General features: G+C 40.8%; 1 protein-coding gene across 4 annotated transcripts in view; it reads right to left on the bottom strand.

Annotated features, from left to right (window-relative positions):
- Positions 1–16,400, bottom strand: part of RNF111 (ring finger protein 111) — a 689,804-nt gene that overhangs the window by 468,228 nt on the left and 205,176 nt on the right. For all 4 annotated transcript variants that reach the window (XM_053717530.1, XM_053717531.1, XM_053717532.1 and 1 more), the window contains exon 5: positions 6,405–6,590. In XM_053717530.1, coding sequence (XP_053573505.1) covers positions 6,405–6,590 — 186 coding nt within the window. The remainder of the gene's footprint in view (positions 1–6,404; positions 6,591–16,400) is intronic.

Here is a 16,400-nt window from a genome sequence, read left to right as displayed (position 1 = left end):
CCCATAGGGAAAATGACAGCTTCCAGCATTACATCGTCTTGTTAGAATGTGTCATACCTCAAGCAGCAAGAGACTGCAAACTGTTCCCCCAACTGAAGTTAATTGCTCTCAACAGTCCTGTGTGGAACAGCCATGGATTTTAGTTACGGTTGCTAAAATCATTTTCCTCATACAAACAGAATTCTTCATCTCTTTTCTGTTTCTGAGTAAATAGTACGTACCAGCACTATTTGAAAATAACAAACTCTTGATTGAATAATGAAAAACTACAGTTAAACACTAAAAAACTCTAAGCCATCTCCGTGGAGATGTTGCCTGTACAACGGCAAAGAGAATGACTGGGGTAGGCGGAGCCTAGGAGGGATCATGTGACCAGCTTTGCTGGGCTCTTTGCCATTTCCTGTTGGGGAAGAGAATATCCCACAAGTAAGGATGACGCCGTGGACCGGACACACCTATGTTGGAGAAAACATACTTACCAATAGACACCCATCCATGTATAGCAGATAGCCAAATCAGTACTGAAACAGTTATCAGTAGAGGTAATGGAATATGAGAGTATATCGTCAATCTGAATAAGGGAGGTAGGAGATGAATCTCTACGACCGATAACAGAGAACCTATGAAATAGATCACCCGCGAGGACAACCTTTGCATTCAATAGGTGATACTCCCTTCACATCCCTCTGACATTCACTGTACTCAGAGGAATCGGGCTTCAAAATGCTGAGAAGCGCATATCACAGAAGAAAATCAAGCAAAAACTTACTTCACCACCTACATAGGGAGGCAAAGTTTGTGGGTGTGGTGAGGGGTGTATTTATAGGCATTTTGAGGTTTGGAAAACTTTGCCCCTCCTGGTAGGATTGTATATCCCATACGTCGATAGCTCATGGACTCTTGCCAATTACATGAAAGAAACTTAAATATCTGAAATACTAGAAAGCTTTCTACCTATTAGGACTGAAATTGCAGAAATAAGACCCTTCAAGTGCTGGCAGACAAGCCCTTGTCTAAGCCAATTTGAAGAATTGCAAAATTTGGGGAATCCTAAAGAAATGCCAAATATAGCATTGTTCCAGACACCAAGAAAGATACACATCCCAAACCTTGTGGGAAATCTTCCTAAAAATGGCTTATAAAAATAAATCAAGGTATCTTACATTTCCCTTTGGGAAAGAATCAATCAATCAATCAATCAATCAATCTCCAAGCAGTCAAACTGGGAGACTGAAGACAGAAGAAAAAACATCCTCTGAGAAACTGAGGGGGGGGGGGGGGGGGAGACCTCCAAATAGCGACTGACCAAGGAGTCTAGTCGAAATAACAGACAGATTGGTGTGGTCTGCATTCCCTTCACTTATGCCTAGTTATAAAGGAAGAGACCGCTTCTGGCAAGTACATTGAAGTTGATATATATAATGATCTGAGGATAAAGCCCTTTCTTTCTAACTAGTGTGTACTACGTCAGTATACATATGCAGTGAAAGCACTTAGCTTTTGTCTCATTTTTAGCAGCATTAGCAGAATATGGCAAACTTTATCTACACTGAAAGCTTTTATTTAAATAGACAATATTTATTTTTGGTGTAGAATGTCCCTTTAACACACAGCATCCCAGATTCTACTTCTATTAGGCTATTATCGTGACAGTCATAAAAACAATGCATGTGCTCTCTTACAGTAGTAGCTGCTGAATTATAATTGTAGATAATTCCGTATTAAAACTACCTTGCTAACCAGATAATTTTTTATTATGTCTTTTTGGGGGGAAAAATGAAGTGCTAAGAATGTTCAAATATAAAGCAAAAGTAAATAAATAAGCGGCATAAGATAAAAATACAGTTAACAACAAACAAAAGAGTGATCCACAAACAGTGCATAGGTATGGAAAATAAAAAACACAAGTACTTGTAACTCCAACGTAGAGTACTCAGTCCAAATGTGGCTGCAAAACAGGTGTATGTATAATTCCAACACAAATATTCCAGATGCTGCTAAGAAGTGTAAAGGGAGATTCCTTCTTCTACCCTTGGAAGACAATGTAACTGAAAAAAAGAAAACAAAACAGTGCATCTACAATCTAAGTGCAGATTTTATTAAGAACAAACAGTGCGCATAGTATAAAAAGAACTCCCACGATAAAAGATAAAAAAAAGCACTTCAAGCATCCAAAGGTTCCAACCCCGTTTTCCCTGTATAGTCTCACTTATGTGCACTGCCTACAGATGTTTCACAGTGTAGAGCAAACCGGAGCCGACAAACGCTGATAGTCAGTAGGTAGGTAGTGGTCACCCGTTTATACATAACACTACCGGTGCTCTGGTAGTCTAAAATTTCTCAAAGCATTTCACCTGAATTTCGTCAGGCTCTCTCAAGAGGTAATGGCTGTTCCGTCTATTAAGTCAAGATTATATACAGTTTTGAAAGAGAACCCGTATGCGGGTTTGAATCAGAGCCAAAATAATACATTTTAAATTTACAATGTAAACATTCGATAAGATAGAGAGTATCTACCATCCTTTTAAATACTTTGTAGCATAAAATACCGATAATTAAAACAGAATTAAATATATAAAAACATATATAAATTTCATAAAAACACAAGATTAGTAACCTCAGACCTGAAAACATACCCTAAAATACGAACACAAAGGAAGAATGATATGAGGGTATCAGACTTCCCACAGTATGCACTTGCAGCACTCTAGGCCTTAACTAAGGAATGGAAATCCCCAACAGAATATTAAAATAAAACCTTTATTAATTATAAAATTAAAAAAACAAATTTGTTTGGTTAATACACACACAATAAAAATGCACTCCAGTACTGAAATCAGTGTAATAAGTTGCGAATTAGATCACTAAATGTAATAATTCGGCCTCTATAAATTCACCGTTATTAGTGATCCATATTAATTGCCAACCTAGTTTCTAAAGGAGTGTATGCCAAAGACAAATAAGACTGATGAATATGAGCTTTATCATCCTATAGTTGCAGCATTTGCCGTATCTACTAAACCAAGCAATATTAATTACTGAATCTGGGTAGTGCCAGACAGAACCACATTACGAAACACAATTTTTGAATGGCAAAATCACTTCAACACTGCAGAATTGGTTGTATCTGGGTTTGGGGCTGTACAGGACCTAGTTTTTCTTAATAAAGACATTACCCCTATCTATATGAATGTTCGCCTAATAAAGTACAGAGCTTTGAATGCATGTCATGTCTTGAGATAAATACAACACATGTTCTACTTGAGAATTTAGTTACATTCATTATATAATTTCAGTAATGTCAGACCACAATATGCTGCTCGTTTAAGTTATAAACACAAAAGTGCTCAATTCAAGATTTACGGATATTTGTCTAACTTTTGAGCATATCAGCACCAGTTAGCACACATTGCTATTCATATAAAGAAACTGGTTAAATCTATAGTCCAGGTTGTAGCAGACTTGGTTCCTTCCTTTGAGAATATTTAACTCATTGCTACCCACATTCTCTGATCATTATTATCAATGTGAAGCACTAATATTACTGATATCATCTATTTAACCCTTTCACTCAATAGTGATAGTTGAACCATATCAGAGCTGACATTAAACTACCCAGATGGGAATTAACATACTAGCTCTACACTAAAGGTTACAATAATTTTGGTAATCACTAACTGTGAACCCACTTGATTATCTAGATCACTAATAATGGTGAATTTATAGAGGCCGAATTATTACATTTAGTGATCTAATTCGCAACTTATTACACTGATTTCGGTACTGGAGTGCATTTTTATTGTGTGTGTATTAACCAAACGAATTTGGTTTTTTAATTTTATAATTAATAAAGGTTATATTTTAATATTCTGTTGGGGATTTCCATTCCTTAGTTAAGGCCTAGAGTGCTGCAAGTGCATACTGTGGGAAGTCTGATACCCTCATATCATTCTTCCTTTGTGTTCATATTTATATTTGTGCACAAGCACCATTTCCTCCAGTTAATAGTTAAATTGACAAACTTATACATCCTGATTGAAATTACTATTAGAGGAAAAGGCTGAGTAGTGCCACTGTTCATCGTGTGGGTTTGAAATACCCTAAAATACGCTGGACAATTTAAATGACAGCAGGAAAATCTTGAGACAGACAAGTCCTTACATATGTGCAGCAATATCTATGTCAACATTGAACCTTTTTGGATGTAAACAATTAAGACGATTATATCCAAAAGGTTTCTTTTTGCCTCAATTTTAAAGGTACAGTCTACACCATAATTTCATTTAAAAAAAGAATTTAGTTTAAAAAGATAAATAATCCCTTTATTACCCATTCCCTAGTTTTGCATAACACACACAGTTATATAAATACACTTTTACCTCTGTGATTACCTTGTATTTGTGATTACCTTATTTCAGTTTTTTTTACATACATCCATTTTAGCCAATCAGAGCTGGCTCACTGAAACTCCACATGCGTGAGCACAGTGTTATCTATATGACACACATGAACTAACACCCTCTAGTGGTGAAAAACTGTCAAAATGCCCTGAGAGAAGAGGCGGCCTTCAAGGGCTTAGAAATTAGCATATGAACCTCCTAAGTTTAGCTTTCAACTAAGTATACCAAGAGAACAAAGCAAAATTGGTGATAAAAGTAAAATGGAAAATTGTTTAAAATTATATTCTCTATAGGAATCATGAAAGTTTATTTTGGACTAGCCTGTCCATTTAACAGACGGTTGTGTTCTGAACCTGGTATATGATCTATTACTTTTATAGTCAACGTATTTAGTTTACCATTATGGAAAACCATAAAATGTTTAGGAACACTATGTTTAGTGTGTCTTTCCTTGATATTATATCTATATATAGATATAATATCAAGGAAAGACACACTAAACATAGTATTTCTAAACATTTTATGGATTTCCATAATGGTAAACCAAATACAAGACTATACAAGTAATAGATCATATATCGGGTTCAAAACAACACGTCTATTAAAATTGAGGCAAAAAAACCCTTTTGGCTAAATTGTTTACATCCAAAAAGGTTAAATGTTGATATAGATATTGCTGCACATATGCAAGGACTTGCTTAAAAACTCTTTTTTTATAACAGATTTGTCTGTCTCAAGATATTCCTGCTGTCATTTAAATTGTCTAGCGTATTTTAGGGTATATTTGAGTTCTGTGGTTTTCTAATCTTATGTTTTTAGCAAATGTATACATATTTTTAATTCTGTTTTAAAAATAGATATTTTATGCTACAAAGTATTTGAAAAGATGGTGAATACTCTGTGTATCTTATCGAATGTTTACATTGCAATCTTTCAATGTATTATTTTGGCTCTGATTCAAACCCACATACGGGGTCTATTTCAAGACTGTATATAATCTTGGCTTGATAGACAGAACAGCCATTACCTCTTGAGAAAGCCTGATGAGATTCAGGTGAAACACATTGAGGATTTTTGGACTACCTGAGCACCCGTAGAAATATCGATACACGGGTGACCACTACCTAATGGCTATCAGCATTTGCCGGTTCCTGTTCACCCTACACTTTGAAACATCTACAGGCAGTGCACATCAGAGACTATATTGGGAAACCGGTTGGAACCTTTGGACGTTTGAAGTGCTTTTTTATCTCTTTTATTGTGTGAGTGCTTTTTATACTATGCGCACTGTTTGTTCTTAAAAAAATCTGCATTTAGATTGTGGATGCGCTGTTTTGTTCTCTTTTTCAGTCAAAAGGTATCTCTTACACCAGCAGTCTTAGAAAAGGTTTAAAGGTGAAAGGTTTATTCTTAGCCTTTATAACAAATTTCTTGGATTTTTTATATGATGCATGTGGGATTTCTTCCACTTTAACATCAGGATCATTTTGAACCTAGGCTATTATTGGAACGTATGACAATTTTATCAATACTACTTTATGTATGATAACAAGAATCTCAAACCAATACTGAAAATATTTAATTCTAGAATATATACTGCTCTGTTTCCTAAATTCACTAGGTACTTGATCGGTCACTTGAGATTATGTGGAGTATTTGTCACTAAAATTGTAACCCAAACTTGCAGTAAAAGCTAACTTTAGTCACCTATTATGGCTAGATAATGCTTATAATCTGCCCATGTCACCTGACCCCAAAATGACCATCACATTATAAATTTTTTCCAGTGAATATAATGATATGTATGAATAGAACATACTTTATTATCAATTACCTCCCCAATTCTGCATATCATTCACATGTAAGTTATCTAATAAATGTCTATTCTTTATATTTCTTATGATCATTAAAAGCAAAATATCATCCATTTCATCTATATTAAACTAATAAAACCTTTTACAAGGACGTGTGCTAGTTATGAAAGTAACGTTTTCAAACACTTACCTGCTGCGGATCCAGCAGTGTTGCTGTTTGGAACAACTGTGGTTGTCTCAGGCACTGTGGAAGCATGGCCTCCAGATGGGCCTGACACAACATCAGAGGCCGGCTCTGAGGTAGAGGTATTACTGCAAACAGCACGGACATGATCGTTTTCTGCTCTGCCAGAGGTAGTTGGCACAACTGTTGGATCTGCAAAACAAACATTGATAACTGAACAAGGAATTAAATAAGTTAATTTTTTTTTAAAAGAGAAAATGTAAAAAAGTAGAACTGTGATGTCAGAGTGTTCCTTTCTACAAATTGTCATTAATACCACAGCATTATTTCTGCACAATTTCAAACGTGAATGGTTTTACCATGAAAGCCGTTTAATATAAAAACATAAATTATGCTTACCTGATAATTTCCTTTTCTTCTGTGGGTAAGAGTCCACAGCCGCATTCATTACTTATGGGAAATAAGAACCTGGCCACCAGGAGGAGGCAAAGACGAACCAGCAAAAAGGTATAAATACTCCTCCCCTATCCCCCAGTCATTCAGCCGAGGAACAAGGAACAGTGGAAGAAGCATCAAGGTGAAAGGGTGCCAGAAGATAAAAAAACAACAACGCCTCAAAAAAAGTGTGCGGGGGGCTGTGGACTCTTTTCCACGGAAGAAAAGGAGACTATCAGGTAAGCATAATTTATGTTTTTCTTCCAAATGGGAAAGAGTCCACAGCCGCATTCATTACTTATGGGAAAGCCAAAACGGGAGGGTAAGAAGCAGACCAATAAAGGCACCAACCTAAAAACAGATTCCCAAAAAAACAAGTCCCAGTTCGTCCGAAACAGGGATCAACAAACATTTTGAAAAAAGCAGTCCCAGAAACACAAATCCACCAACAGTCCAAAGAACCTAGATAGAACCACGAGTGGGCCTAACCGCGAGCACCCACCTCAAGGACAGCATCTGTCAGGGGCAACAACCCCGTCGCAGCCCCTCAACCAAGCGAGGGACCCGACTAAAAATTCCCAGAGGGAATATACAAAAAAGAAGAAAAGGAACAACGTTCAGGGTGACAAGGAGACAACCCAGAGCCACTCAGTAGGCTACACCCAAACAGACTATATGAAAAGTCAGGAAAGGACCAGAAGAGAAACAAACTAATCTCAAGGACCAGCAAACGCAAAAACAGCGAGACAGTGTGGACATGCGTCACCATAAAAACAAGGACGTGAAGGAAAAAACCCACCCCAGTGAGCAGGGGAATACAGACCAAGTCCCACACCACAAGAGACTGAGGACGCCTCACAAGCAAGAAAAAATTGCTGTAGCCGGAGAAAAGCTCAGGAGAGAGACAGGAAAAGGATGACAACAACTAGTGGTGCAAAAATAAACAGAGCCCCATCCGAAAACGGATACAAAACATCCCGCTCCTGCGCGACTGAAACTGCACAGACCAACACCACACCACTATAGGCCGCAGAGCAGCGGAACATCCATCCTGAATCAACCTTTCTGAACAAAGAGATCCTAAGGATCCAACTCCCCTAGAGGGTTCAGAAAAACACCTCACAAAAGGACCCCAAAGTGCATGCTAGCATTCAAGGAGCAACAGTTGCCCTGGAGACAACAGCAACCTTCTGCAAGCTGGGTAGCAAAGCTAACCGTAGGCCAAAATAGCTGACCCCTTAAAAAAAAACCCTTAACAAAAAGGCCCAGAGCCCATCCTCCACAAAATACCCCAGACTCACTAAAAGGGAGACAATAGGACCCATCCTGACCCAACCCCAAATCCTAGGGGCATAACAGGGACATACAGAAAGGATAAAGAGCTAGACTGCCAGAACCCTAGACTCTTCCCCCGAGTTCAATAACGGAATCATAGAGGAGGAAACCAGACGTCCATAAGTCAGCGCCCAAGGCAACACGCCCCAAGCAGAACCAGCTGGCAGGCTATCTCAACGAGGAAAAAGAACCTTGAATCAAAATCTAAACACTCGCAGCACAAGTCCATTAGGGAAAAAAACTCTAATCAGTAGCACCAAGGCACAGGACTCAAAGAACAGAGCCCCCCACGTGGCGAAGACGACTAGGGCACCAGTGACAACACCGGAGAAGTCAATCCAAAATCCCATCAGAGCCTAAAAAGCTCCCAGGGACGGAGGTAAAGGAGATTGGTCACCTCCGCATGACAGCCTAAACTACACGATGGCAAAGACTCTAGGAGAACCATCAACTGTAGCTCAAAAGGGCATAACCGCTTCACATGGTAAGGACCACACCCATCGGAAAAGGACGCGGTGGGATAAAAGAAAAACAAGGGCGCCGGCAGGCATTCGCCCAGAAGGAACTGTCTCCACAGGACGTGCCAAACGGAAACCGTAAACTTCAAAAAGAAAGAGACTGGGAAAGCTCACAGTAGACCGACCGTAGAGAGACACATCCCCACCTGCCTATCGCAAAGAACCCTGTGAGAACTGAGAAGTGCTCGGACCATAAAGGAAAGGATCCCCCAATAAGTCAAAAAGCCATCGTAATAGGACACGCAGCCACACAATCCTATAACCAAAGTTACAAGGGGGAACAAACACCCCCGGGGGGAAAATTTTAGTGCCTTCCACAGTCTGAACACCCGGAATAGGCAGGCAGGAACATAACTGCAAGGAAACTTCAGGGTCCTACAAGCGAATCAGCGCCATTAAAATATTAAATAAAAAATGTCCCGCCATCTCCGGTGGAAACAATCCACCCTGCACGGAGAAGGCATTAACATCGGGGCCAACCTCAAAAGTAAAAGGAGTATGCGATTGGGAAGGCGCCTCCTGAAGAGCAGAGCGATTGGGAAGGCGCCTCCTGAGGAGCAGAGCCCCATGGCTCGGAAGGCCCAGGGTCCCCCGAGCCCGAGGGACCCGGCAAACTATCCAGGGCCAAATTACCGTCTTCATCCGAGGACGACTGAGAATCAGATATAAAAAAGGAAATTTATACTTACCTGATAAATTTATTTCTTTAACGATATGACGAGTCCACGGATTTCATCCTTACTTCTGGGATTTATCCTCCTGCTAGCATGAAGTGGCAAAGAGCACCACAGCAGAGTTTTATATATATAGCTCCTCCCTTCCCTCCACCTCCAGTCATTCGACCGAAGTTAGGAAGAGAAAGGAAAAGCCAAAGGTGCAGAGTTGATTAAAATTTAAGAAAAATAAGTATATACCCGTCTTAGAAATGACAGGGTGGGCCGTGGACTCGTCATATCGTAAAATAAAACAATTTATGCTTACCTGATAAATTTATTTCTCTTGTAAGGTGTATCCAGTCCACGGATCATCCATTACTTGTGGGATATTCTCCTTCCCAACAGGAAGCTGCAAGGGGATCACCCACAGCAGAGCTGTCTATATAGCTCCTTCCCTAACTGCCACCTCCAGTCATTCGACCGAAGACAAGCAAGAGAAAGGAGAAACTATAGGGTGCAGTGGTGACTGTAGTTTAAAAAATAAAATATACCTGCCTTAAAATGACAGGGCGGGCCGTGGACTGGATACACCACAAGAGAAATACATTTATCAGGTAAGCATAAATTAAGTTTTCTCTTGTAAGGTGTATCCAGTCCACGGATCATCCATTACTTGTGGGATACCAATACCAAAGCTAAAGTAGACGGATGAAGGGAGGGACAAGGCAGGTACTTAAACGGAAGGTACCACTGCCTGTAAAACCTTTCTCCCAAAAATAGCCTCCGAAGAAGCAAAAAGTATCAAATTTATAAAACTTTGAAAAAGTATGAAGAGAAGACCAAGTCACCGCCTTGCGAATCTGTTCAACAGAAGCCTCATTGTTAAAAGCCCATGTGGAAGCCACAGCTCTAGTAGAATGAGCTGTAATCCTTTCAGGAGGCTGCTGGCCAGCAGTCTCATAAGCTAAGCATATTATACTTCTTAGCTAAAATGAAAGAGAAGTTGCCGAAGCCTTTTGGCCTCTCCTCTGTCCAGAGTAGACAACAAACAAAGCAGATATTTGACGAAAATCTTTAGTAGCTTGTAAATAAAACTTTAAAGCACGAACCACGTTCATAGACGTTCCTTCTTTGAAGAAGGATTAGGACACAATGACGGAACAGCAATCTCCTGACTGATATTCTTATTAGATACCACCTTAGGTAAAAATCCAGGATTGGTACGTAAAACTACCTTATCTGCATGGAAGATCAGATAAGGGGAATCACATTGTAAGGCAGATAACTCAGAAACTCTACGAGCCGAGGAAATAGCTACCAAAAACAGAACTTTCCAAGATAAAAGCTTGATATCTATGGAATGAAGAGGTTCAAACGGAACCTCTTGGAGAACTTTAAGAACCAAATTTAAACTCCATGGCGAAGCAACTGGTTTAAATACAGGCTTGATTCTACCTAAAGCCTGACAAAACGCCTGAACGTCTGGAACATCAAAAAGATGCTTGTGCAAAAGAATAGACAGAGCAGAAATATGTCCCTTTAAGGAACTAGCTGATCATCCCTTTTCCAATCCTTCTTGGAGAAAAGATAATATCCTGGGAATCCTGACTTTACTCCATGAGTAACCCTTGGATTCACACCAGTAAAGATATTTACGCCATATCTTATGATAGATTTTCCTGGTGACAGGCTTTTGTGCCTGAATTAAGGTATCAATAACTGAATAAAATCAAGCGTTCAATCTCCAGGCAGTCAGTCTCAGAGAAATTAGATGGTTGAAAGGACCCTGAAGTAGAAGGTCCTGTCTCAGAGGCAGAGTTCATGGTGAAAAGGATGACATGTCCACCAGATCTGCATACCAAGTCCAGCGTGGCCACGCAGGTGCTATCAAAATCACTGATGCTCTCTCCTGCTTGATTTTGGCAATCAGACGAGGGCGCAGAGGAAACGGTGGAAACACATAAGCCAGGTTGAAGGACCAAGGCGCTGCTAGAGCATCTATCAGCATTGCCTTGGGATCCCTGGACCTGGATCCGTAACAAGGAAGTTTGGCGTTCTGGCGAGACGCCATGAGATCCAGTTCTGGTTTGCCCCAACATTGAACCAATTGAGCAAACACTTCCGGATGGAGTTCCCACTCCCCCGGATGAAAAGTCTGTCGACTTAGAAAATCCGCCTCCCAGTTCTCTACACCTGGGATATGGATAGATGATAGGTGGCAAGTGTGTCTCTCTTCCCAGCGAATTATTTTGGAGACTTCTAACATCGCTAGGGAACTCCTTGTTCCCCCTTGATGGTTGATGTAAGCCACAGTCGTGATGTTGTCCGACTGAAATCTGATGAACCTCAGGGTTGTCAACTGAGGCCAGGCTTGAAGAGCATTGAATATTGCCCTCAATTCCATAATATTTATTGGGAGGAGTTTCTCCTCCTGAGTCCACGATCCCTGAGTTCCAGGGAGTTCCAGACTGCAACCCCAACCTAGAAGGCTGGCATCTGTCATTACAATTGTCCAATCTGGCCTGTGAAAGGTCATACCTTTGGACAGATGGACCCGAGATAGCCACCAGAGAAGAAAATCTCTGGTCTCTTGATCCAGATTTTGTAGAGGGGACAAATCTGTGTAATCCCCATTCCACTGACTGAGCATGCATAGTTGCAGCGGTCTGAGATGTAGGAGCGCAAACGGAACTATGTCCATTGCCGCTACCATTAAGCCGATTACCTCCATGCATTCAGCCACCGAAGGGCGCGGAATAGAATGGAGAACACGGCAAGAATTTAGAAGTTTTGATAACCTGGACTCCGTCAGGTAAATTTTCATTTCTACAGAATCTATCAGAGTCCCTAGGAAGGAGACTCTTGTGAGTGGGGATAGACAACTCTTTTCCTCGTTCACTTTCCACCCATGCGACCTCAGAAATGCCAGAACTATGTCCATATGGGACTTGGCAATTTGGAAGTGTGACGCCTGTATCAGGATGTCGTCTAGATAAGGGGCCACTGCTATGCCCCGCGGCCTTAGGACCGCCAGAAGCGACCCCAGAACCTTCGTAAAAATTCTTGGGGCTGTAGCTAACCCGAAGGGAAGAGCCACAAACTGGTAATGGCTGTCCAGAAAGGCAAACCTTAGGAACCGATGATGATCTTTGTGTATCAGAATGTGAAGGTAAGCATCCTTTAAATCCACGGTAGTCATATATTGACCCTCCTGGATCATAGGTAGGATGCTCCGAATAGTTTCCATCTTGAATGATGGAACTCTGAGGAATTTGTTTAAGATCTTTAGATCCAAGATTGGTCTGAAGTTTCCCTCTTTTTTGGGAACCACAAACAGATTTGAGTAAAATCCCTGTCCCTGTTCCTCCTTTGGAACTGGATGGATCACTCCCATAACTAGAAGGTCTTGCACACAGTGTAAGAATGCCTCTTTCTTTATCTGGTTCACAGATAATCGTGAAAGGTGAAATCTCCCTTGTGGAGGAGAAGCCTTGAAGTCCAGAAGATACCCCTGAGATAATCTCCAACGCCCAGGGATCCTGAACATCTCTTGCCCACGCCTGGGCGAAGAGAGAAAGTCTGCCCCCCCTACTAGATCCGTTACCGGATAGGGGGCCGTTCCTTCATGCTGTCTTAGAGGCAGCAGCAGGCTTTTTGGCCTGCTTGCCTTTGTTCCAGGACTGGTTAGGTTTCCAGGCCGTCTTGGACTGAGCAAAAGTTCCCTCTTGTTTTGTAGCAGAGGAAGTTGATGCTGCACTTGCCTTGAAGTTTCGAAAGGTACGAAAATTAGACTGTTTGGCCCTTGATTTGGACCTGTCCTGATGAAGGGCATGACCTTTACCTCCAGTAATGTCAGCAATAATTTCCTTCAAACCAGGCCCGAATAGGGTCTGTCCCTTGAAGGGAATGTTAAGTAGTTTAGACTTTGAAGTCACGTCAGCTGACAAGGATTTAAGCCATAGCGCCCTGCGCGCCTGGATGGCAAATCCAGAATTCTTAGCCGTTAGTTTAGTCAAATGAACAATGGCATCAGAAACAAAAGAATTAGCTAGCTTAAGTGCTCTAAGCTTGTTAAGTATGTCATCCAATGGAGTCGTTGCCTGTAAAGCCTCTTCCAGAGACTCAAACCAGAAAGCCGCAGCAGCAGTGACAGGAGCAATGCATGCAAGGGGCTGCAGGATAAAACCTTGTTAAATAAACATTTTCTTAAGGTAACCCTCTAATTTTTTATCCATAGGATCTGAAAAAGCACAACTGTCCTCGACAGGGATAGTAGTACGCTTTGCTAAAGTAGAAACTGCTCCCTCCCCCTTAGGGACCGTCTGCCAAAAAGTCCCGTGTGGTGGCGTCTATGGGAAACATTTTTCTAAAAATAGGAGGGGGGGGGGGGGAAACGGCACACTGGGTCTATCCCACTCTTTATTAATAATTTCTGTAAACCTTTTAGGTATTGGAAAAACCTCAGTACACACCGGCACTGCAAAGTATTTATCCAGTCTACACAATTTCTCTGGCACTGCAATTGTGTCACAGTCATTCAGAGCAGCTAAAACCTCCCTAAGCAGTACACAGAGGTTCTCAAGCTTAAATTTAAAAGTAGAAATATCAGAATCAGGTTTCCCTGAGTCAGAGATATCACCCACAGACTGAAGCTCTCCTTCCTCAGCTTACGCATATTGTGAGGCAGTATCAGACATGGACCTTAAAGCGTCTGTATGCTCTGTATTACGCCTAACACCAGAGCTATCTCGCTTTCCTCTAAATTCAGGCCGCCTGGCTAATACCGCTGACAGTGTATTATCCATGACTGCCGCCATGTCTAGTAAAGTAATCGCTATGTGCGTCCTTTATGTACTTGGCGCCATTTGAGCGTGAGTCCCTTGAGCGGGAGTCAAAGGGTCTGACACGTGCGGAGAGTTAGTCGGCATAACTTCCCCCTCGTCAGAATACTCTGGTGATAAATTTTTTAAAGACAAAAGCTGATCTTTATTGTTTAAAGTGAAATCAATACATTTAGTACACATTCTCATATGGGGTTCCACCATGGCTTTTAAACATAAAGAACAAGGAGTTTCCTCTATGTCAGACATGTTTGTACAGACTAGCAATGAGACTAGCAACCTTGGAAAACACTTTAAATCAAGTTAACAAGCTTATATAAAAAACGGTACTGTGCCTTTAAGAGAAACAAATTTTGTCAAAATTTGAAAAACAGTGAAAAAAGGCAGTAAATCAAACGAAATTTTTACAGTGTATGTAATAGGTTAAAGCATTGCACCCACTTGCAAATGGATGATTAACCCCTTAATGCAAAAAAACGGATTAAAAAAAAAACGAAATAAACGTTTCTTGGTTTTTTTTTTAAACAGTCACAACTGCCACAGCTCTACTGTGGCCCTACCTTCCTCAATAAACGACTTTTGAAGCCTTTAGAGCCCTTCAGAGATGTCCTATAGCATGCAGGGGACTGCTGAGGGAAGCTGAATGTCTGTCTGTAATTTAACTGCGCAAAAAAGAGCTAAAATAGGCCCCTCCCACTCATACTACAACAGTGGAAAGCCTCATGAAACTGTTTCTAGGCAAAAATCAAGCCAGCCAAGTGGAAAAAACTAGGCCCCAATAAAGTTTTATCACCAAAGCATATATAAAAACGATTAAACATGCAAGCAAACGTTTCATATTGCCATTTTATAAGAGCATATATCTCTGATAGTAAGCCTGATACAAGTCGCTATTAAATCACTGTATTTAGGCTTAACTTACATTAATCCAGAATCAGCAGCATTTTCTAGTCCCTAGAAAAACTTAAAACTGCACATACCTTATAGCAGGATAACCTGCACGCCATTCTCCCTCTGAAGTTACCTCACTCCTCAGACATATGTGAGAACAGCAGTGGATCTTAGCTACAAGCTGCTAAGATCATAGAAAACGCAGGCAGATTCTTCTTCTAAATACTGTCTGAGATAAAATAGGACAACTCCGGTACTATTTGAAAACAACAAAACTTTTGATTGAAGAAAAAAACTGAATTTATGTTTACCTGATAAATTTCTTTCTCCTACGGTGTATCCGGTCCACAGCTTCATCCTTACTTGTGGGATATTCTCAATCCCTACAGGAAGAGGCAAAGAGAGCACACAGCAGAGCTGTCCATATAGCTCCCCTCAGGCTCCGCCCCCCGTCATTCGACCGACTGTTAGGAGAAAAAGGAGAACCATAGGGTGCAGTGGTGACTGTAGTTTACAAAAAATAAATTTAAACCTGACCAAAATGCCAGGGTGGGCCGTGGACCGGATACACCGCAGGAGAAAGAAATTTATTAGGTAAACATAAATTCTTTTTCTCCTACATTGGTGTATCCGGTCCACGGCTTCATCCTTACTTGTGGGAACCAATACCAAAGCTTTAGGACACGGATGAAGGGAGGGAACAAGTCAGGTAACCTAAACGGAAGGCACCACTGCTTGCAAAACCTTTCTCCCAAAAATAGCCTCCGAAGAAGCAAAAGTATCGAATTTGTAAAATTTGGCAAAAGTATGCAGTAAAGACCAAGTCGCTGCCTTACAGATCTGTTCAACAGAAGCCTCATTCTTAAAAGCCCATGTGGAAGCCACAGCTCTAGTAGAGTGAGCTGTAATTCGTTCAGGAGGCTGCCTTCCGGCAGTCTCATAGGTCAATCGGATGATGCTTTTCAGCCAGAAAGACAGAGGTCGCAGTCGCTTTTTGACCTCTCCTCTTGCCAGAATAGACGACAAACAAGGACGATGTTTGTCTGAAGTCTTTAGTTGCTTTTAGATAAAACTTCAAAGCACGAACCACATCAAGATTGTGTAACAGACGTTCCTTGTTAGAAACTGGATTAGGACACAGAGAAGGAACAACTATTTCCTGGTTAATATTCTTATTGGATACCACTTTTGGAAGAAAACATAATTTATGCTTACCTGATAAATTCCTTTCTCCTGTAGTGTAGTCAGTCCACGGGTCATCCATTACTTATGGAATATATCTCTTCCTAACAGGAAACTGCAAGAGAATTACCCAGCAGAGCTGCT

Source organism: Bombina bombina, chromosome 6, assembly GCF_027579735.1.
Source record: "Bombina bombina isolate aBomBom1 chromosome 6, aBomBom1.pri, whole genome shotgun sequence".
Lineage (NCBI taxonomy): Eukaryota > Metazoa > Chordata > Amphibia > Anura > Bombinatoridae > Bombina > Bombina bombina.
Note: the sequence above shows the minus strand (reverse complement) of the source record. Positions and strands in the feature narration are given on the sequence as shown.